The sequence below is a fragment of the Leptodactylus fuscus genome, chromosome 5 (genome assembly GCF_031893055.1).
Source record: "Leptodactylus fuscus isolate aLepFus1 chromosome 5, aLepFus1.hap2, whole genome shotgun sequence".
In the NCBI taxonomy this organism is placed as follows: domain Eukaryota; kingdom Metazoa; phylum Chordata; class Amphibia; order Anura; family Leptodactylidae; genus Leptodactylus; species Leptodactylus fuscus.
This window is the reverse complement of record NC_134269.1, coordinates 95,654,204-95,678,918: the sequence shown is the minus strand read 5'-3', so window position 1 is coordinate 95,678,918 and position 24,715 is coordinate 95,654,204. Positions and strand designations below refer to the sequence as shown.

Below are 24,715 nucleotides of genomic sequence, written 5' to 3'. Positions count from 1 at the left end.
ATAGTTTACATTTTTATTGTAGAAACGGTGTACAGACATTAGTAAAAGCATAAGACCCGGGCTACACTGCAAAGTTTTGTAGTACTACTAATTGATTGTGTAAAAGTCAGTAGTAGATTTAGTAGAAGGAAGAATTAGAAGAGCTTCCTTTATCGTTTCCTTTCCTGTTTCCATTCCTTTTCAAGCCACTCTTGATTTTGATTCAAATAACCACAGCAAACTCCCCCCCCCCAAAAAAAAAAAAAAAAAAACAGCCGTTATGCAGCATGTAGTCTCAACCCAAAGCTGGGTTTACACTTTTTTTTTGTACCGAGATGCAAATTCACATGTACTAGGAATTAACAAAAAAGCACTGTGTAAAGCCAGCCTAACGGCTGCAGTCAAAGTGAATCTTGTGGACTGCATTTGTTACTTAATAGTTGAAATCAATCAGTAAAGCTACAAAAAGTCTCAATGTAGCCCAGGCCTAAAACTAAAATGTAACTTTTGTCAATGAAACTGTACTTAAGATCCAGAGAAGCACAAAGGGGTATTCTGGGATTTTTATATTGCTGACCTATCTTTAGGATCAGTGCTGAATTTTTTATTTTCAGTGTATGCCAGGCATACATGTATCATCTGTACCTGGTATAGCAGCTCAGTTCCATATACCTGGATGGGACTAAGCTGCAGAAGTATATCATAACTGACAGACATGACATCAGTCACTAAGAAGAAGCCACAGTGCTAGCCCAAATGCTGCTTCCATTTTCATTCAGATCATTGAAGGGAAAGCAGGATGTCAGATCCCCAGCAATCTGATAAGTCACTAATGGAAAAATCCCAGATATACCCCTTTAATAGCTGGAAATAGCAGCAGATTCTATGACATGAAAAATTCATTTGGTTGTCTCTTCAAATGATACTTTGTTTCAGGTACTGTACAAACATATTTGCAAGCTGTGAGATATTCTCATTGGGATGAAGTTTGGTGTAACTGATAAACTGCTGACGAAGCCTCCGCAGCTCTGACATATTCAGCATACGTGGTAGCTGCATGTGGGAACATTAAGGAAGAAACCGCAAATATTAAAACCTAAGAGTTATCTCTGTAAGAGAAAATCAGAAGTAGTCCAAGGTTCTGTGCAAGCTTATGGAAAAAGAGGAATCACAGTATTTATCAAGGGCCCTATGACAATTGTGAGCAGTGCTGGTTAATAGAAATAGTCACAATAATAAGGGAGAATATACAATTGTGTACTGATAAAACCATGGTCATAAGCTCCATACAGCCACAATTATAAAACCACAATTAAGATGTATCCTTAAGAGGTTTTCCAGGCTAAAGGTATTGATGACCTATCCAAAAGAGATCATCGATATCAGATTAATGGGACAGAGCAGAGCTGCTGTTGAGAAAAGCTGATGGGTGGGGTGCTAGGAGTCAGACTGTCACCAATCTGATAGCGAGGACCTGTCCTTAGGATAGGGCACCAATATTTTTAGTTTGGCAAAATTCTTTAAGGCTAACGCCCCATGTAGTGGGCTGCAGCAAAAAAGCACTGCAGGAAAAAACATGGCAGCAATGCATCGTGGTTTTTCCCGTAGTGCTTTTCACAAAAAGCCTGCAGAGGAAACCTGCTTCCATTACACGTAGGTATAATTGACATGCTGCAATTTCTAAAACTGCTGCAAAATGCCCCTTCTTTTCTTCAGGATTTCTTCTTTGGGCAAACCGTAGCATTTACGCCAGATGAGGGCCCGGCCTAAATAGTATTTTCATCTTGGACATTATGACATATCCGCAAAATATTCCATAAATGTCTGGATAGATGCTGATCCAACTTCATGAATCTACAACCATCTCTACAACAAGCATTCCCTGACTTTTATCCCACTGGTTAAGTGACATCCGGGTGTAAAATGAATGGAGAGTTGGAGGTTCTCCATTCTCTTCTACAGGTGTGTACCACCAAAGTGGATTGGGGTGGGGGGGTGGGAGCTGGCTCTAGAAACACAGGTAGGTGTCAGAGGGTGGGATATGCATCTATCAGACATTTATGGAACAGCCTACAGGTTTGTCATAAATGTCTAGTGTGGGAATACTGTTTAAATGCCTACCTTTTCTTCTGAGGCATTTTCTAGACCTATTTCAATTATTTGCTTTGAAAAGTATACCTTCAGTAATGCATATAAATGCAGATCCATACATAGTTTATATGCATACCATCGCCAGAAAGACATTAAAAAAAATAATAATAATAATAATAATTGGTCTTTTGTGAAGAGGTTTTTTTTTTATGTTGCATCTCTCTGAAATTGAAATAATGGAACCATTCAATTTTGACTTTAAACACTAGATGTCAGTATAAATGGGTTACATTTCACATTGACAAATAGTGCATACGTATAGGGGAGTCAGAGACAGCTTGTAGAGCATTAGAATTGATTTAAAAATAAAAATCATATCACAGTCTTTTTGTGACATTTGCAGTTTTTTAAAAGGATATTTTCTCAGTGGCTCCCGGCACCATAATGATATCTCCCGGCACACTAGTCTTCTGGGCACTTAGAATAGCCTGTGAAAACAAATATTTCATTCTTTTAAATGAAGACAAACAAAATACACATTAAAGCAATGTATAACACATTGCATCATAGGAGCTAAATGTCCAGGAGTGGTATTGTGCGTGGTTAGGCAGGGCTCTGACTATAGGGACCCTCCACATATCACCTATTTCTGGAAACATGCAGATCCAGTATTGTTAACACGGTGGCGCTAACCTGCTCACTCACTGTATTCTTGATAACGGCAACTGTGGATACTTCAGCGGTGTCCCATAAATTTGACATAAGACATGCTGCAGTATCCATAACCAGCACCATCAAGGATATGGCAAATGAGTTGTGCAGCTACCAGTCGACCTGCAAGGATCTCAGTACTGAAACTGATCTATATTAAATGGTCTCTTAATTATTAACTATTAATAACTTTTGAAAAGATGGACAATCACTTGGACAAATATATTTTATACATCTATAAAATTTTTAACATATATATATATATATATATATATATATATATATATATATATATATTTGTACAAACTATAAATCACTAAGAATATTTGACTATTCCAGGTTCCAAACATCTACATATGGGCACACATCTGTTATTCTTGTATTTGTGTATAATTTATCACATACAGTCAGCGCCGCTTTAACCATAGGGCCATGGTGCATTTGCATCAGGCTCTATGGTATCTGGGGCCCCTTTGGACAGCAGGACAGTCCTACATTTGCTGTCCAGGACAGTGGTTCTAAGCTACCCCAACTCCTTCCTCTGTACCAAACAGAACAGCGTTGGGTGCTACGAAGAGACGAAGAGGAGAAGATGCCCGGGGGAATGAACATGCAACAAGAGGCGGTGAGCGGCGATGATACTGGTGTGCTCGGAGCACAGAGTGAACGCCCTCTGTACTCCCTGAGCATAATTTGCAAATGAAAGTAAACGTGTTTTTTTTCACAGAAACAGCGGGGAGCACAAGAGGAAGAAAGGTATGAGTAAAATAGCCTTTATAATAGCCGTGGTATTACTTAAAAACGTGATTTTCAAATAATAGAATCCCTTTAAACAACTTTAAAGGTACAAATACAATCTGTGTGAACCTGGTCTTATAATGTGAGCTAGGTTGGGGGGGGTGGGACAGAAACAGAAAAAAAAAATCCATGTTCTCTGTCTCACATGAACAGTCACTTTCAGTAGTGGGTCACACTCACAGTCACAACGTCCTGGGTCACCTTATCCAGCTCATGCAAAAAGTTTGTCGAGGACAAAGGTTGCTGTTTTAAAATAGAAAAAAAAATAGATTATTAAAGAAGAATGTTGTAATCAGATTTGTAACCAAAAAAGTAACTATGCACCTCAACAAGAAATAACCCAGAATTCATATCATAAAACAATGAGTCATGTAGTAGGCCTGTGTCTCTGACCATCATGTGATTTGTATCCTGCATTACGTAGCAGTTTTCCACTCAGCAGGCTCTAATTCCTAGTTGTCTCAGAGCTGTTGGGGGTAGACCAAAGGCTATGGTGACTCCGATACACATGGAGATTCTCCTCCTTTCACCACCAATAAATAGGAAAATATAAGGAAGTATTGGGGAGTACTGATCTAAATAACGTGAATAAGTTATTTCCCTCAGTTCATCCATCAGAACATGTTCTTGTGTAAACATCAGCCAATACCATCTGATTCAGATCTGCCCACAGATTTAACAGCATCGATCCTACAATGTGATGGTCTTCACTGATGGAATTAAAGTACTCTACATAACTTTCCTCTTTAGGTTCATTAGTCTTTGTCTGTGCCTTTGTGTCCCCCAACCAATCACGTTCACATTTCCCGTCCTCTTCTCTATAGACGTCTCCATAAAGAGATACATCCATGAGCTTCTGTCTATTGTGGTCTAGCAAGATGGTTTAGGCCACTTTCATACAGTCAGTATTTGACATTAGTATCTGTAAGGCTAGGTTTACATCTGCGTCCAAAGTCATCAGAGAGATAAGTCCTGCATAGATGACTTTTTTCACTAGTTTCAGTACAAAAATGGTGGCAACCCAACAGACACCCGTGAGGATTCTATTATAGTCTATGGGGGCCACGGATGTCCACTGGTAACAGCTGTTTTAGATGATGGGCTCCCCATTGTTCAGGTCCCCACGGCGAACTCGAACAACAAAGAGCCCAACGCAAATGTGAACATAGCCTAAGCCAAACACCAAAAGTGGAACCTAAAATTGATCTCCTGCAAATACTCCTTCCCCACCTCCTACTTCTTACCAAGTGCTGGCCATCTTTCATCGATTGCAAACTCAGCAATGAAGTACTAGTATGTCATTGCAAAGCCAACCCCCATTATGCATACACTCAGTGGACGGTCAGCAAGTGGTTACTAATGGATAGGGACTAGAGAAGAGCGAACAGCGTTCGATTGAGTACATGTTCGATTGGATATCAGGCTGTTCGAGATGTTTGATTTGAGTTGAACACCAGGTGGCAAACTCACTAAAAATTCAATTCCCCTCCCACCTTCTCTGGCGCTTTTTTTGGACCAATAACTGTGCAGGGCAGGTGGGACAGGAACTACGACAATGGAGGCATCGGAAAAAAATAGGAAAAAGTAATTGGCTGGCTAATTTAGGTGACCTCCAATTTAAACGAACAGTGGATTTAATATCTGGTCCATATGAGACTGTGAACTATGTGACTGTGAGACAGGGACAGATGTACAGGCAGGGTTAGCTAGGGATTACCTTTATTTAGGTGGGAATGTCACTCACACAGCTCTTTGGGACTCTATCTGTTCGGGATCCTTGTCAGCTTGCGATATGCGCGAGCTGACTTTTTCCCATAGGAATGCATTGACCAGCGTTGATTGGCCGAATGTCATACAGAGTACAGCATTAAGAATGAAATGTGAATTACGCACCGTTTGTGTAGATTGGTTGGGTGGAGGTGCTTTCCTGTGAAAAATTGCATCACTAATCTGCTCCAATGGAAGCGTGTCATCCTTATGTACAGTAAAGAGAGGGCTATCCCAGCGATTTCGAGAATCTGGAGCCTCAAACCTCTGCACCAAAGAATCAAACCTGTCAAAAGAGATAAACATGTGTTCACCATTTAAAGTACGACACTCATTATTAAAAACTTTAATTCACATAACACAACCTAAGGCACCAATTGACAAGGTTTCCAAACCCAAATAAGCAAATGTCACAAGATACTGCTGAGACCTTAATATCAAAGAATGCATGTTGTAACGTTTCATTAAACTGTCAAGGCGGTTATACGCACAACATTTTTTGAAGACATGCCACTGCAGTTTTTTATGCCAATTTTGGAACCAAACCAAGAAGTGGATCTAGCAGGAAGGAGCAGCAGAAGTCATTTACAAGAAAAAAAAAGTCAGAAAAGCATCCACCTAAGCCTTGTCTCTGTAGTTGTTTTTGAGCCAAAACCAGAAGTAGATTTTTATTAAAATGGTTGTCTGGGCTAAAAATATATTTTTTATATATTTTTTAAAATAGAGGAGGTAAAAAAAGCCCAAATAACTAAAAAAAAGACAAAAAAAAAAAAAACAAACGCACCCACATGTACCTGTTGTCCTCCCATCATGTTCTAATCCTACTGCTCTGGTATCTTCCCAAAGTGAAATTGCTCGCCAGCAATGATGTCCCAGAATCCTTCCACTAAAGCTGCTGATTTTGGGCTCATGAAGAGACTCCTGGGACATCACAGGTAGTGACCTCAGCGGTCACATGCAGCAGGGACTTCCACAGGAAGACAACCACAGACTGGGAGGACCACAGTGCGCTGGAAGGCACCAGAGCACTGGGTAAAGGAAAGCATGATTTATTTTTTTTTGTTTTATTATGTTTTTCACTGCCTCTGGCAGATTTAAAAAATGATTTGTTTGTCCATATTTGAATGGACAACCCCTTTAAGGGCTTCATATGTGACCCACTTCTGGCTTTGGTTCAAACTGCAGCAAACACTGCAACAACAAGACTGTTGTCAGAAGAGGTAATGTCATCTAAAAATTCCAGGTAAGGAATATAAAACCTCATTGGTGAGAGGAATTTGCTCCAAGCCCCACCTTTTGGAAGGTAGCTCCTATCAGATTAATACCTGGTTTTTAAAGAAACCTAAGGACACAATCTGTGAATAATAGCCAAGCTAATAGGAAGAGTTCCCCATCAACAGACGGCTGTTTCGTGGTTTTTGGCTCCCATCACAGCAGAGTAGGGCACTAGCTGGCTGTGTGAGAGGTCTCGATGCGGGTCAGAAGGGTTAATGTCTACAACAACACTGTGTAACATACAAAAGACAAGCATAAAGAGCACAAACAATTATGCTCTGGAGGAGAATGAGCTGGAACGTAATACAAAAGCCTCACAAAAACAAAACAAAAAAATCAATTGAAGGATATAACACATTTAATGAGTTTTTCTGTCATTATTTGGGACTTGGGGCTCTTATTGGAAGGAAGGTCCCATAGGGTAGAGGTAATTACATTCCCCTTCTGTCTGGGAGAGTTAGAAATATCAATCAATCCCATACTAAGTGGCTGCTGCATTGGTTCCTCACATAATGTCTCTTTAGGCATTTAAGACAACTTTTGGGCACAAAGTGAAGTACTGACAATAATGGTCTTAATGTCATCTTGAAAATCTATATGCAAAAAACAAACGAGAAGTGTAATGATATAAACCACTGACTATTACTCTGACCATAATGTGGATGATGTTTTTAAGCCTTTTTATATTCTTAGCTGCCTGTAATACATCAATTACCATAATTATATTAAATATTAACAAGAAAGAAAAATGATCTGATTGTTTTTAGAACAAGCTGCTTTACATTGAAAATGACTTGAAATTCAGGATGCCTTAAACTAATCCCTAAACATCTGAAAATCTTTCGTTCTCATCTGCAATTCAAAGAGTTCCATGTAGAAATAAAAGACGTACAAGAATTCCAGCAGCCGTTGATGGCAGCTTTGAACTAACCAATTCAGAAATCTGTACAACCCCCCAGAGAGAAGCTTACGGTAGCACGCATTTTAAGCCCGCTTTTAATGAATTATTCTCTGTTTGCCTTCAAGGCCAAATTAGGATTTTTTTTTTCTTCTATCAGTCTCGAAAAACAAATGCAGAAAGCGATCCAATCTAGAGACTAGAATGGAGATAGCTATGGGCTTAATTCACCATTTGCTGTAAAATACCTGTTGTAAATAGGCACCATACAAATATGTTAAGGAGTCTTCTAGAACAGGAAACTTTTTATTAACTACATCATTCCTGGCGAGTTCGTTTCAATGTGTTCTTCTATTGTAACGTTTCTAACAAAGTGGCACAGACAAGGCTTCTATTACTTACACTGCTTGTGTGTATTGGTCATCCTGCTGTCTGTCCTGGTTCCAGCTGGAGCTGATGTCTGGAGAAGTTAGACAATAGATCTGCAAAAACATAAGAGTATTCATTATCACTCTTCAAGGAGCACAAGGGTTAAGCCCCTTCATTAGGAAACAGAGAGAGTATAAGTCAGACCTGACTAGGGCCAGAATCTATGCAAAGGACAAGGCGACCTCACAGGTGATAATATGAATACCCATTATATTCACAATGGAAAACTATAACCGCAAGATGACTATGGACCTTTACCTAGAAAAGCCACATGCCACCAGTCTGCAGTAAACCCCTGCATCTGGGATTTTTCTAGATATGGCATAAAAGCAATTTTTAAGAAGGACCTTTCACAACCTTCCCAATTCAAGACTTTAACATCTGCGAGAACCGAGCACAGTGGAAATTTTTTCTCTAGTTTCCACCATTCCTGAGCAACAAGTACAGTTAGTTTTCATATTTGGGTCTGGGGTTGCTAGGTGGGGTGGGGTATATATTGTAAGCCGATGGCTGGTCAGGTAATGAAGGGGTGTACATCTCACCCAGACTACTAAGGTGGGTGAGATGAGAAAACTCCAGGAATGTTTGTTCTCAGCAGACAACTTTCGTCTGTTGAGCATTTTGGTAAATGCTCAGTACTGGGCTGAATTTTTAGGAATGAGTGGTAGGATTGGTAGTGGGACCTGTCATTCCACCCCCCTACAGTCCACACTTTGAGGATGTTCCGGCAGCGACTTGGCTGCAGAGAGTCTCCTTGTCACGGAGGCTTAAGCAGCCAGCTCCAGCAGCAACATTTTGGCAGTGTTTGGCTGGAGAGCTGACAGAGAGGTCATATTTTTGTAGCTGTGTCCTGAATGATTTTACTGGCTTTTGGATTGCTGCTATTCTAGGTGAGGTAACCTATTCTGTGTTTAGTTAGAGCCTAGCCGGGCAGGTATTTATTTTTGTATTGTTTCCTTTTGTTGCTGCACTAGCTTTTTAATTGAAAATAAACTCTACCTTTGTTTTGGACTAAAGAAACTGGACTTGTGTGTCTATGCCACCCCACCTAGAAACCCCAGACCCTGACTATATATACATATATTTTATTATTATTTATTTTTTATATGTAAAAAACAAAAAAAATGGAAGAAATGCAGCAATTTTTAACAATAGGTACACTTTGTATACATTCTCCACTATGGTAACTTATACATTAAATTATCTATTACATATATCAAATGCAAACACTAGTTAATACAATCCAATGATTATCACTAGTTTATAAATATCTATATACAAGGAAATGTTGGTAACGTCATACCAGGCAGTGTGGAGTCTGTGCATGTTTAATAAGACAAAACAGCTCATACCTATAACCTGGAAAAGAAAGAGGAGAAAACATTTGTCTGCATTGCTTTCCAATTTTGAAACAACAAGGTAAACTACAGTCACAATATTATTACTTAAAGGGGTGGCACCAAGTTATAAACTTCATAGGTTATAGATTTCTGATCATTGAGGGTCCAAATCCTCTTCTCTTTGGCAAAGATGAATAGAGTGTTAGAAAACATGCTCAACCATGTTCACACATGCATTGGGGGACATTGTGAATACAGTACATGTGGGTATGTGTGGAAATGGTTGATTTTCTGCTAAAACCAATAAACTATGAAGCTAGCGAGCGTTTATGCAGGTCTCAATGGACCTTCCAACTCTATTTTCTTCCATGTTACCAGCAGTCATCCCGTCCCATTACGTATACCAATGAGATATTCTCTGACTGTCACCCCAGCACTACATAGTATAATTACTCAGATTACTTCAATGATTTACAGGAATCAATCCCAAAAGCTGCTAGTGGCTGCATAAATAATGTATAGATTGGAAATGAAGCAGCAAATTGTGATTAAAGTGGACACTGCTTATTTGTCTTCATAAGACAAATGTGTTCAATTTTCACTAGTCCTGATGGGCAAAAGTGCTGGAAATTAGAATTGTCTTTCCTTTTAGGCATTTGGTACACTATGTATAAAGCAATCATTGCCCATCATATACTGCAATGACATTTTACCCACTACAATTACAAAGTTATGTGACTACAAGGCATGTATGCATGTGCAGAAGGGTTTCATTTCTGTTACATGACCCTGCCATCTGTTTTCACCAGTCTGTAAAAAGGATAGTAAGATGAAGCTTAACAATAGCAACCACAAGTACATGATTGTTTTACAGAAATCTCCCTTAAGTGTTGTCATATATGACAGCACAACACCTTAATTATTTAGATCCTGGCTTCAGGCTGCCAGGGAAAGCAATGGTCTATGTATGATTTATACTGACATGTCTGTAGATGCGGTATTGTTGTGACAATAGCCATTTTATGTAATATTGCAGATTTCTAACTCAATATACAGTTAATTCCAGTGTCCTACTTTTCCCATTTCATACTTACACGGGGCCAAAAGCTGAGATATGTGGTTATGTACTTGGATCCTCATACTTGACATTTGGCTTTAACCATAAAGATGCCAGCATGTGACAAACAGGACACTATACTCACTATCGGCTATATACATTATTCTGTGTATGCAATTGCTGAAAATGACCAGTCTTAACCATAAACTTTAGTAACAAACTATTACTTTAAGTGAACCAATGACACGATTATTGTCTGGAAACAAGTTGTCCATGTTTGAATTTTTCATTTGATACTTAGAGGAATGTTTTTTTGTGCTTACACAACATCTTTTTGTCCATGTAAGATTTTTCCTTGAAACATTGTCCCAGAAATATGACTGATCCATCACCTGCTAAACATGTGTGACCAAGTCTGAAAATCTGCCACAGTCAGTAAGATCTAAGTATATACAGCTCCATTTGTGAAATATTTGTATACTGAACAATCTTTGGTTACATGGTTGTTCAGTCACTAACCTATATCTAACTAATGTACATAGCCATCTTTTAAGAACAGTTTAGGTAGTCTGCTGGATGACTGTTTGACCCCAGAGAGTCACTAGTGTGTTAGCAAAAGAAAGTTCCTAGTGAACAGTTTTACCTACATCTCACAAACCGAGACTGGCAACACTAATCTAGGGATCCCACCGTCTAAACTTTTTTTTGTGAATATAACATTGAGGTTATATATTAGGGTCAAATACAGAATTTGACAAAATGCTCAGATTGCAGTTAACAGTTGTTGCTTGCAACTTGAAAATTTAGGCAGACACTGCATTTACAACATTGCCAAAAGATCTAATATTCATAAATCAGATTCCTTACCAATATTAAACAAATAAATTGCATTGCATAAAAGACGTCTATTTAAAACCCTACTCCAGAAAAAGATATTTTTTAGCCCTTCAGTACAGGGTAGTGAACTGTGTACTCACTCATCAGTTGCACCGTTCACTTTATTCAGCTGCTGAACATGTCAGCCAGCTGGTCAATTGATCTGAAAAAAATCAGATGGAATCCACTTTTTCTTTGGATGTTACACTGTCATAGACTTACACCCAAAACAGGCACTTCTGGCTGGTGTATGAATGGTAGGTCAGTCTGCGACCAAACAGAGGACACATACAATAGCTGCATAAAGTGAACAGTGCAACTGAGTGAATGCACAGTTCACTACATGTTAGTATGCCCTGTACTAAGGAATATGTATCTGTCTCTGGAGTGTTTTTTTTTTTTTTATTCTGGGTTTTGTAGTTAACTAACTGCAAAATAAAAGGATTCATCCTTTTTACTAATATTACCGCATATTTACTAATTATATTTATACAACTAATTTGAAGCATAGCTTTTGCATATTCACTTTCATAAAAATTAAATTACTAGCTTTTTTTGCAAATTAGAGGAGCTCTGCAGTTTCTGTCTGACCATGGCTGCCATTTATGAAGTCGGACCAGGAGTCAGTCAGACTGTGAAAAACTAATAGGCTCAGAGGAAGTTTGGCCTACCAACTCCACAGCCCTGATTTTAATATGTAGACCAATGTTTGCTTTAGCATCTTAGAAAAAAATATTACAGGACAGCTTATCATCATGTGGACTTAACTGACCATGACACACGTGGCAGATGGAGTAGACAGGATAGAATATCCATAGTCTGGCCACATGTAATTATTAGGTCATTACATTATCATTATAGCTACTAATTAGAACAAAGGTCATTCTACATACCTTAGACTGAATGTTTTATTGTAATTGGCTACTTAATAAGCTGGATTCATTATCTACTCTCAACACTTGAATATGTAGTAACCATCTGCTGTGTTACATTATCTTCGGCTTACTGATATCAGTAAACTGGTCTAAACAGCATATGCCAAGAAGACAAAGTGGGTCACAGTAGTGATGTTTTAGGAAACTACATCAGTGGAACCCCCATAATGGTCAGGATGAGGGGGCTGTGATCACTGGAATGGCGGTTCTGACTACCCCATTTATCCCCACTGCACAACAAAGTCTATGGGACTGACCAGGACATTGTCCAAAAGAGTGTGTACACAGAGTGAGTACTATAACATTTCATGCACATAAACCATTGTCTTCTTATAATTTTGTAGAATAAAATATTTAAAAAAAAAATCTAGCAATTTATGATATACTAGCTGGTACCCGCGACTTCGTCTGCGGTGATTGTAGCAGTGGGTATATACAGGCGCGGGTAAGGTTTTCGTACTGTGTATAAGGTATGGGATATGAAATGTAACTTTGTATCTTGTTTTTGCTGTAATTCAGAGAATACGTGAGACTTTTGTGTTGAAGGTAATTTGTATTAGAGCTGCTATACGGTGTTGTGAGAAACTTTACATAGTGACTTTGGGACAGAAGTATTTGAAGTTAACCCTTTCCCGCCAATGGCATTTTTTGATTTTCGTTTTTGACTCCCCTCCTTCTAAACCCCATAACTTTTTTATTTTTCCGCTCCCAGAGCCATATGAGGTCTTAATTTTTCCTGGGACAAATTTTTCTTCATGATGCCACCATTATTTATTCTATATAATGTACTGGGAAGCAGGGAAAAAATTCAGAATGGGGTGGATTTGAAGAAAAAATGCATTTCTGCGACTTTCTTACGGGCTTTGGTTTTACGGCGTTCACTGTGCAACCAAAATGACATGTCCCCTGTATTCTGTGTTTCGTTACGATTCCGGGGATACCAAATTTATATGGTTTTATTTACATTTTGACCCCTTAAAAAAAATCCAAAACTGTGTTAAAAAATTATTTTTTGAAAAGTCGCCATATTCCGACAGCCGTAACTTTTTTATACGTGCGTGTACGGGGATGTATAGGGTGTCTTTTTTTTGCGGGACCGGGTGTACTTTGTAGTTCTACCATTTTCGGGAAATGTTATTACTTTGATCACTTTTTATTCAAATTTTTATCAGAATCAAAACAGTGAAAAAATGGCGGTTTGACACTTTTGACCATTTTTCCCACTACGGCGTTTACCGAACAGGAAAAATATTTGTGTAGCTTTGTAGAGCGGGCGATTTCGGACGTGGGGATACCTAACATGTATGTGTTTCACAGTTGTTAACTACTTTTATATGTGTTCTAGGGAAAGGGGGGTGATTTGAATTTTTAATCCTTTTTATTTATTTTTTTAGATTTTTTTTTTACTTTTTTTAAACTTTTTTTTTTTTGCATTTATTAGACCGCCTAGGGGTATTGACATGGGTGGGCGGTGTCGCGGATTGTCAGAGCGGTGGGGGTCGGCAAACATGGCTACTCCGGAGCGTTAAAGAGAGCCTCCTGGAGTATCGTTAAGGTGAGGGGCAAAGTGGTAAAGTATATGTATATGAGATTGTGTGGGGTTAGGGGCTAGGCTGCAGAGGGCAATAGGAATTTTGTGGCTTGCTATGGTCCAAAGTGTGTGAGATTGCAGAGATGGTGGTGTGAGTTTGGGTTTTGTGGGGGTTCTGGCACAAACGTATGTGCGTTATTGTGACGAAAAGTAGCCTATTGTTTAATCGGGTGTATTAACTATGTTTGTGGAAAATTTCAGCCAAATCGGTAGAGCGGTTTTTCCGTGATTGAGGAACAAACATCCGAACATGCAAACATCCAAACACACAAACCCACAAACTCACAAACTTTCACATTTATAATATTAATAGGATGACCAAGCAAAATTGCCATAGACTATGCCAAATGAAAACCTGCATCCTATCCACAGAACACCAGGACAAACCATGGATTGGGATACATATTTATTGGTATTTTTTTTTGTTGTTTTAATGCATGCCATTGCCTTGCAGCTATCTAATCTCATTCACACAGTCTGGTTGTAAAATATGCTGTTTTGTCAGGACAATGGCATTTTTGGTGTGTGCCATGCTCTTTATGTGGTTATACTTTGCAGTTAAACCACCTCTAAGGCTCGGTCCACATCTGCATTTGGGATTCCGCTTGGGGACCCCCCGAACGGAAACCTATATCCATAGAAAAGCTTTTACCTGGGAAAATACGCAGACCCTATAGACTATAATGAGGTCCGTTTGGTTTCCACACGAAACATGCGGAGAGAAAAGTGCTGCGTGCAGGACTTTTTTCTCTGCATGTTTCATGCAGAAACCACATGAACCCCATTATAGTCTATGAGATCCACGCGTTTTCCCAAGTAACCGCTTTTCTATGCATATAGGTTTCCGCTGTGGGGGAGGGGGTCCCCAACCAGACTCCCCGAACGGAATCTCGAACGCATATGTGAACTGGGCCTTTAATGTAAATGGAAAATAATAGAATTGCAATGTGGTCCATTGATATCTTCAGAGTTATCTTATTTCAGAAGTGAGTTTCCTGAGGTTGCTCACAATGTTTCAAGCAGTTGACCAGTATACAAGCAAAAAATAGTTTCTGTTACCAGCTGTAAGTCACCTGCACATACAGTAAGCACTCATTTCCTTTCTCTTTGCCAAAACTTCCAGGTAATTAGATTATAGGGGCTTTCCAACTCAATTTTTTATGTAATACTGCTGCTGAAGGGCCTTTAAGAATAAGAAATGGCTACTTACCAGTCCCCGGCCTCTGTTACCCGCTCCATCAGCTCTTTTCGTCTGTATACAAGTCCCCTGACGGATGTCACCAGTTTATGGGGATAACGTCCACCCTTAGGGAGAGACCACCTTTTCAGTTGTGAGGAGACTTATACAGCCATAGTTGCTCCACTGCACCAGTGACATCCAGTTTGAATTAGATGACCGCAACATCGAATCACAGGCATCGGTGACCTCTTCACAAATGGCATGTGACCACTGTATGTGAAGAGGTCCCCACTGTGGCCTGTTATTAGCTGCAGCAGTCATCTGGCACAAACAGCTGGAGGATCTGTATGCAGATGAGAGAATCTGCCGGCGCTGAGTAATTGTTGCCCCTCAACAGCAGAATTAAATAACAAAATTATGATCTTGTACACCCCTTTATTCATTAGATCCCTGACTCTATCTCTGTATTATCTATATTAGATATTTCATCATTCCTGCTAAGAATTAATGGTTAGTAAGACTTAAGGCTAAATAGTTTTAACATACTGTCACATGGCTAGTGAGTGGGTTAAAGGGTCATTGACACCACACATACTTTAATATTATTTGTGAAGCAGGAACCACTGAATGAAGATAAGCAGTCACCTTTAATATAGTTGAGGGAATCCAGAATGACAACATCATCTTTATTTAATTTCCTAAAATAGCAGAAAATCATTATATATTTCAGTACAGGAGTTTACAATTCTGCACAATCTAATCCACCCCAATCCCCAGACACAAAGCCATCACAAAATTAGATTTGTTCCTTAGTATTCTGACCTCTGATTAAGGAAATGTAGAAAGCAAAGACAAAAAACCTACTGAATAAATTGCAACATTAAGAAGCAGTCAATGCATAAGAACATTTCCTACCAGGTGAATCCTTTAAATAAAGTCACTAAGCTAATGTTTCGTTTATTTCTCTTTGCTACACAAGGAACACAAAAATGGCTAGAGTTTCCTCAGCATTAGGTGTACTTATGAATTGATGGTACAGAATTTACTAACTCTATTAGTTTAATGCATTATCTACTATGAGGCACACAAATTGCAGCCTGGGGCCACTGGTTAGCTCCAATGCCATTCTGTGTGGCTTCCAACCATCTGGACAGAAACGTCCTGGTCTTTGTTCAAATATACTCTCAATGTGTAGAAATAGGGACATGCAAGTAAGATTGGTCTACTGTGAGCCATGTCAAGACCACCACCCTTTACACTCCAGAATAAAAACATATGATGTGGAAATGTGACTAACTATGCAACTTCTTCATTGTTATCATAAAACTCTAGGCCGTTTTGCAACTCCTATATTCTACAAGGAAACAGCCACAGTCATTTATGTTCTCCTCCTCTCGAGTGCTGAATTGGGGAAGAGACCCCTGATCTACAACCTCAATATACTCACTGCAAGCAGAAGTGGTTTATAGATGAAGCATCTCCTGCACAGGCCACTGTATATCTGCCCTCCTATGGCCTCCTTTTGCCCTGCTCAGCTGGACTGACAGACGGCTATCTACCAAGATGGGAGACACCTCGCGGATAACTTCTCCTTTCTCGTTAAAACCATAGTTAATAAAAACAAGACGACCCACAAATTAAATGATGTAATAACCTTTCAACTTCAGCTCTTAAGGCTCCACGTAGATCCTTCTCTTTTCGTGAATCTGTAATAGAAATATTTCATCCTTATATTACAACACATTATCATCTTATTTCTGAGGCTACAGAAATAACAGTTTGTATTTACCACCATACAAAAAAAAACCTGTTATGTGTCATTGACTCATTGATGTGACTTCTGATAAGCCTTTTATTTTATAATAGACATTACATTTACACCCCATTCACAATGAGTCTGTCCTGGCAGCAGCATGTAGTGTTTGTATAGACAGCAGTCGGTGGCGCAGGTTTTCACGCCAAGCTTTTCACCCGCATTAATTACATTTCACACGCACCAGGTCTCCTAGCAACTATAGATCTCCAGTGTCCACTGACACCTATACATTCAGCAAAGGCTCAGTATGCAGGGTATACGGTATCTAATAGACTAAAGCGCTAGTGTTTTGTCAGTTTGCTTCAATTCATTTTTCCCACTTCAAAATTGTTAATCATCTAAGAATTTAACGAATCATCAATAAACAAGTATATGCCCCAGTTACATAAGGCTCTGTTCACACTGGCATCACTGATTCTGCTGTTAAAGGATTCACAAAGGATATAACCAATCCTCATTGTTAACCTGGTCACCATGGATTCTCATGTAAAGCAGCAGCGATCGTCATGAAACTCTCCATTCATGAATGGAAAAGATTTGCTGCAATCACAGTATAGCATCTTACTTTAACTTAACGCAGCAATTCCCAAGCAGGGTGCCGTGACAATCTGGTGGGGAAATGGCTGCATGTCTCCTTAGGATGCCAAAGCTGTTGAATAGAATAGTGCAGCAGGAAGGCTTTAGCTTCCTGCTCTATCACTCAGACATTAGCTAGTGATGTCTGCTGAAGACCTGCTGCATTGATCTGCAGAGTAGAAGCCGGAGGACTTCAGAGCTCCGGAGTACAGAGGATGGGTAAGTGGTATTGTTTTTCATTTACAACTACAGCGTGGGCCACTTGGGGCATTACTAATTGTGTGGAGGCCACTAGAAGACATTATTAGAAGCCTTTGGGCTGCTGGGGGACATTATTATATGTCAGGGGGCCACCAGGGATACAGTATTACTTATCTGAGGGGCCACTGAGGGACAGTATTACTGGTCTAGTGGACAATGGAGGACCATTATAAAATATATTAGAAGTCACCTTGGAGCTCCAATACCTGTATACATACTACTGGCCTTTAATATCATGATGGGACTCTTTAGTGACTTCTAACATTCTTTTAAATTATCCTGTCATGAAAAACAAAAAAAATAAGGGACACCCTCTTTGAATTCTACGGTATCTGCACATAAAAACATCATCCTTAAAATTAGCTAAATACAACTTCAGATGAACATCTTTGCGTGTGCCAGCCACCCACGCATGTGCAATACAGTGGACAGTTGGCACACATCACAAAGAGGAGGTGTCGGCCAACTAGGACATTCTGGGTCCGAACCTGAAAGGGGTGTGGGTCAAAGAGGAGGTGCCAGCTGGTACTTGTCACAAAGAGTTTGTGCTGGCCAGCACCTCCAAAGAGTGGCAGCTGGGAATCCCGTAGCAGGGGGTCATGTAGTGCTGTATAATATGGACTGTGAATGTGCAATCCAGATTACCCTGTACTGGGGCCACTGTGGAGCCTATTATACGATATGCAGAGGAAGGAATCATGGGAGTTGTAGGAACAGGAAGATGCTGATGTAAACAAATGCAGAGGATGCCATGAGCTCACAAAGAACCCAGAAATCACTCAAAACACTGCTAAAGGTATTTGGGTGCACTTTAAGGCTAAAGTTCCTCTTAGCAAGCCACAGCCAAGAAAAACAGGGTTTTTTTTTTTCTGCAGCATTTTTAACCCTTTCCCGACATCCACTGTGCTAGTACAGTGGATGTCGGTTGTTTAAAGATGGTGGCCGCTTCTTTTACTACTGAGCACTACTGCATCACCACTGAACACACACATCCTGCATTCAGCCTGCCCCCCTGGACAATGTGAGTTGATCCTTCCAATGAGAGTTGATCCTCCCACTACCCAGGAGGATGAGCTGAATGCAGGATGGCTGTTTTCAGTGGTGATGCAGCAGTGCTCAGGGTCTGAAAAAAACTCCCCCTGTGCTCCTGTATATCAAAACTAGAAAAAAATAGTGATTTAGCGAATATCAGGGACATAATGCAAAGGCAGAATAAGCATAGAATTGGAATACATAATACATTTTGGGTATTTAATGCAATCACAATAAAATACAGTCATGTGAGAAAAAGTATTCTCTCTCATGAGTTAAAGAGTGTTGCTGGCGTGCACTACAAGTGACTTTTGATCTTACCAACAGGTTTTTAGATATGGTCCTTCATAGTGATGCCACGCTTAAGATCCATTCTTAACTCAGCTGTCAGATTTGAGCCCCTGGTGACATCATGGCCAGCACCATGAACCAATGCGCAGAGCAATGAACCTGAACTGACTTGACAGCTCTATTCCTAGAACATATCTAGATCTGCCATTGGGGAGTGGAACCAGTACAGAATCCCGCCTCCAGCAAGTACAGTACAAAGACAATACAGAAAGAGAAAAAGCTTCAAACTTGTATACAATAGGACCTAAAATCACTTCAAAAGAAAAAAAGGTAGATAATTGGCTCCATAGGGGTAACTTGTAAGACGCTGTTATGGTGTAGAAAATAGCAGTTATGGTGAAAAAAAAGTAGTAAATTATGGTGTATAGCATTCTTTTTCCAAAGTGAAAAGAAATAGTTGGCAGAGGCTCAAGCAAACCAAGATTACTTTACAATTAACCGGAGGAAATTATAGCGCAAGTCTACCCCTGTTTATATTAAGTTTAAGCTTTAGAGGGGTTATCCAGTCTCAGACCAATATTAAGGCTGGGCCCCATGTGGCATAAACGCCATGCAAAAAACGCAGGTGTTTTACAGTCCCTACAAAGTGGATGGGATTCTAGCGAATCCCATCAAAACACTGCAAAAACATATGTGCAGCAGGCACACTGCAACTTCCAAAACCGTTGCGGTTTTGAAAATTGCAGCGTGTCAATTATACTTATGGAAATGCCAGTGGCTTCCCTATAGGTGTAATGGAAACAGAGTCCACAGAGGAAACTTTCTGTGAAAAGCTCTGTGTTGCCCCATGGTTTTACTCTCTTTACAGCTCTTTTTTTTCTGCGGACCGCTACGTGGGTCTAAGACACAAATGTACTTAGTATAGGTCATCAATATTTTTAGCTTGGACAACCTGGACTTAGCCTGGTCATTAAGTAGTTAAAGTTGTGGATAGTAAAAATAATATAAATAGGGAAAAAAAGAAAAAAAGAGGGGGTGGTCAGTTCATGTTTTGCAAGTCTCATTGGTCAAAAAAGAGCTCTTCCAACAGTTTATAATTGAGAAAGCATCCTTTTAGATAGATACTGTATTTGTACTGCATTTTGTGCTACACCATGACTTGAGAGTTTTCAGGAGTAATTGTAGTATTTATTTGTAACTAAATACACAAACACCTCAAGGGTTATTCCAATCTTAAGGTATGTTCAGACGCTCGAAAATGGATTCTGCGTGTGAACATACCACACGGCTAGGTGCAATGGAATGCCGATGCAGTGCACCAGCATCCCGTTTCGGATTAGGCCCGAATGAATGGGCCTAATCGGAAGGGAGTCTCACGCCGCAGACGCCACAGCTGAGTCAGCCGCAGAATCCATGGCAAGATAGGTCATCTCGCTTCTTTTTTCCGCTACTAGCTAGCGGAAAAAAGAAGCGAGCGGCTCCCATTAAAAGGTTCTTCTGGCCACTCGGCTGTGCAAAGTATCCCATCTGGCCTCAAATACGTGGATGAAGCCATGCGGCAGCCAGAGTGTCACTGGAAGAAGATGTTGCAGCAATGTCGCAGAGGTGAATTCCCCACTGATTACAAAGTGATGATATATCCTACAGACATGCCATCATCTTTTAGATGGACATACCTCTCAAATAGTCAAAAAATCATGATTTTAAGAATACTGCTCACCTGCATACACAGAATTCCTATCTACTCCTAGATCATGGTCTCCAACAATATAAACTTTTCTTCCCTTCTGCTCCAAGTGTTCCTTTAACTCTAATGATCTACGACTCTTTCCGCTGCAAGGGAATCCGCACATCACAACAAGTGGCATTTTGGAAGCAGCCTGCTGGAATAAACACATCAAGCTATCAGAGCACAGATAAAACTCAGAATATAGCAAACCTAAACGCCTTCAAAACAATTCTGTGAAGAAAAAACAAAACAAACAAAAAAACTAAAAACATTTTAAGAGCACCTGTGAGGAGATAACTGCTGCCAGAAGCACAGCAACAAGAAATCCCCACAGTATTTTACTGTGAAACACTACGACATTACACTTTGCTTTTAAAAAGCTGGAAAAAATGAAAATAAATAAATAAAAAATAAATAAATAAATAGAGGTTAGCTCTTAGGGCTAGTTCACATGGGAACATGGAGGAGGATTTTGACAGCGGAATCCACGTCATAATCCTCCTCCATACAATGAGTCTATGTAGACTGCTAGCTTTTTTTTTTTTCTGCTAGCAAAGAAAAAGAAGCGACATGACCTTTCTTCAGGCGTTTTCCGCCTGAAGAAAGCAATAGAAGTGAATGGGAGGCAAAAACCGCACAGAAAAAATAAGTGACACCTTTTTTTTTTGCAAAAAACCACGTGGAAAAAAACACAACAGTTTTTTCAGCCCATTCACTTTACAGGAGGGGAAAACAGCCTGGCTTTTTTTTTTAAAGCTGTTTTTACAAAAAAAAAGCTCCAAAAAAAGCTTGGCAAGGTCCAAAAAAAAGCTTCCTAATCAGGAAGCTTTTTTTTACCATTGCCAAAATAAGCCACACGTTATATCAATGTGTGAACTAACGTTTCTTCCAGCTCAATTTAATTGATAGATCTCTCTATATGTACATAGGGAAAACTTGTCAATTGTGTTGAGCCGGGTGGGGAGAAACTCCAATGACTCTTTGTCCTGCTTGTTTTCAACCATAGAGCTTCAGATTAATATATAGTGGTTTGTAAAGAGTGACATGCTCTGGGCAGAATGAATCTCCTAACAAGCACAATACTTGCAGGCTCAACTATGTTTTTAATGAACAGAACGTACAGTGTCACGTTTTATTTACATGTTCGTTTTTCTGGTCAGCAAATAAGCAGCGGGAGCAGGTCTATTTTTTTCACTGATGCATCACACCAATTTTTCTATGGGTCCAAAACAATAAATAGAATAATGGATGACATCTGTGTGCCATCTATTTTTTATGGTCCTAGTGATATCAAGTATATAAAATGAAACAAACAAATAAATAAAATAAATACATGTGATTGTTTTTCATAGACATGAAAAGTAGAATAACCATGGATTTCATGCATCCACATCTTGTAGGAAAAGGGGAAAGGAAAAGTATATACTCAGCCTGTCCGTATTCCAAATGTTTTCTATTTCCTCAATGCCTCCTTGGAGGATCCCGCTCGGAAAAAAGACTCTCTCGGTTCAGAGCCACACTCAAGAAATCCAAGTAAAAGAAATCCAGCGGCAATGGAGAATGTTGAATAAAAAACTTCTCCTTTATTTGTAGAAAACTTCAGATAAAAGTCAGCAATACACACGAGTCACAGGAAAAAGGGAGGGGAAGCGTCAGACGCTTCCCCTCCCTTTTTCCTGTGACTCGTGTGTATTGCTGACTTTTATCTGAAGTTTTCTACAAATAAAAGGAGAAGTTTTTTATTCAACATGCTCCATTGCCGCTGGATTTCTTTTACTTGGATTTCTTCATGCATCCACGGCTGCTGCACCTAGTCCTCTGCAGACATCAGGCACATTATAACATTATTCAGGAGCCCAGAAGAAGACTGAAAGCATCGCTGGAACCTAGAGGTGGTGAGTAGTTTTTATGTTTGCTCACCTCCCATGGGCCCCCACTCATTATACTCAGAACAAAATTACAGGAAAAAGCTCACAAATAATTTAACAACTAAACCAAAGTAACCAACGTTAACAAAATCAGGTCTGTTAGACAGATTGCCATTTGATGTTACCTATTTTTTAATTAATTGCCCATCCATACCTCACACGGTTTTATGATGCTGTGCACTCTATCTACGTAAATTCAGGTCAGACTGCAAAACACAGCCAACATACCACACAATATTTCTCAGGCCTAAATAGGTTTGTGTAAAAAAAAAAACCTTAAAGGGGCTATCCAGATTCTAGCAATAATGGCCAACCCATATGGCCTGTCCTATAGACTTCAGTGTTAGGCCCCCACAAATCTAATATTGATGGCCTATCTTAAGGATAGGTCCACAATCCTAGAAACCAGATAATCCCTTTAGGCCGAGGTGCCATATTGCAGAAGTGCTACAGAAAAAAAAACAACTCTGTATTTTACAGTACCTGCAAAGTTGCTAACTTAATCCACACTTTGCAGAAAAATATCTGACGTGGAAAAGCTGCTTTTTAAAAAAATCTCCAGATGTACCATTAAATGGATCAGTTAAAAAAACCGAACACATTAACACCAGTTAGTGTCTGTTGGGGCAAGTTCACATCTAAGCCCGATCTCCACTTTGCTGGTTTCCGTCTTCTGCTCGAGAAACTGGACAGGAGACGGAAACTGGTAGTTAGTTTTAAAACCCAAAGTGTCCGCCCGTGACCGTCTTGTGCCTCTCCATGGCAGACCTGTTTTTTTTTTTTTTAAACAAGACACTAAGTCGAATATGCAGGACTTTGTGTTGGGTTAGAATAAAAAAAACGGTTTCGCTGTGGAGAGGCACAAGACGCTCATGGGTGGACACTGACTGCCCGGTTTCCGTCTCCTGTCCAGTTTCTCAGGCAGAAGATGGAAACCCACAAAGCGGAGACCGGGCGCAGATGTGAACCCGTTCTAAATGTCTGTTATGATAGGTGCCCGTTTTTTTTGTTGTTGTTGTTTTTTTTATGAACAACTTCATAACAGACATTAACAGTAGTGTGAATCCTACCTTAAGGTAATAATGTCTCAATATAATTAATATTAGATATACATATTGATATATCAAATGAGATATACAGGAGAAAGCAACTCAGACTCGCCTATGGTACAACAGTATGAATAGTTATAAGATAGAATACGATTGGTAACAGTCCAGTCTATATTACATGATCCAATCTGGATTCACAAAATCCACTATGTGAGGGATCTCCTCATGTATGATGCAGACTATAGTACATAATAGGGTGAATAAGGCGCAGAGGTCCTCTATAGCAATATCTGCAGAATATCACTCGTCTCCTAGTTAGTAATAGCAGTGACCCCATAACTATAAGGTAACACATTACAGTCTCATTAGTTCTCATACAGGAAGGGTAGAAAGCTCTTATATTGCTGTAAAGGCACACACAGAGATCATTGGAGCTGTGCAGGTCACATGTTATTAGGGATACTACAGATGGCAGCCAAGGAATTACGACCCACATCCAAGTGTCATTCCTGCTGTCAGACAGTTCTTACCTCTTGTAGTACTCACGACCGCTGGCAGGAGTATGTCAGATGATTGTTGAGGCTTCTCAGTTTGAGCACTCAACCTGGCTTGAAATTGCACGCTGAGAAGACATGCTGATGCTGTAAACCTGGCAAGTTCCTGTCCCAGAGTGAGCGGAAGTGGTCAGAGTGTGGGCGGAAGTGCATCACTGTGCACAGCAATCTGCCAGTACTAGATATGGGAACAGCTTGTAAAGAATAGCTATGCAGTATATAGGGAATAGGAGTGTGGGTAATACTGTAGATGTAGCAATAACTGAAAGTATCACTGGAGTGAGTAATGTAATGGTGAGTGAGAGTAATTGTAGATAATTATAGGTAGAAGAAAAATATATGTAGGAAAGAAAGGTAGGTGTTAGGAAAGTCTTAAGGAGGTAAGACTAAATACAGAAAGGTGAAGGGGAAATAAAAAGAGGAAATGGATGGACTAAGGGATAAGACTTACAAGGGAACTAACTAAAAATGGGGGAGAGGGGAGGCCTACTATTACCAAGGGATTGAGGGAGATAATGAACATGTAATTCAATGGTGTACCTTCAAGCTATA

At 39.7% G+C, this 24,715-nt stretch overlaps 1 protein-coding gene across 2 annotated transcripts; it reads right to left on the bottom strand.

The window, feature by feature from the left end:
* KTI12 (KTI12 chromatin associated homolog) lies at positions 1–24,272 on the bottom strand. 2 transcript variants are annotated; one of them, XM_075273856.1, is made up of 10 exons: positions 24,140–24,272; positions 20,624–20,786; positions 16,582–16,633; positions 15,573–15,625; positions 9,252–9,307; positions 7,922–8,001; positions 5,473–5,632; positions 3,760–3,822; positions 2,490–2,558; positions 1–1,038 (listed from the first exon to the last, which is right to left on the bottom strand). In XM_075273856.1, the coding sequence occupies exons 2-10, from the start codon at positions 20,769–20,771 to the stop codon at positions 895–897; spliced, it is 825 nt and encodes a 274-aa protein (XP_075129957.1). In that variant the 5' UTR covers positions 20,772–20,786; positions 24,140–24,272; the 3' UTR covers positions 1–894. The 2 variants fall into 2 exon arrangements, with proteins under 2 accessions (XP_075129957.1, XP_075129958.1); XM_075273857.1 differs by having other exon boundaries at positions 20,624–20,783.
* Positions 24,273–24,715: the final 443 nt, after the last annotated feature.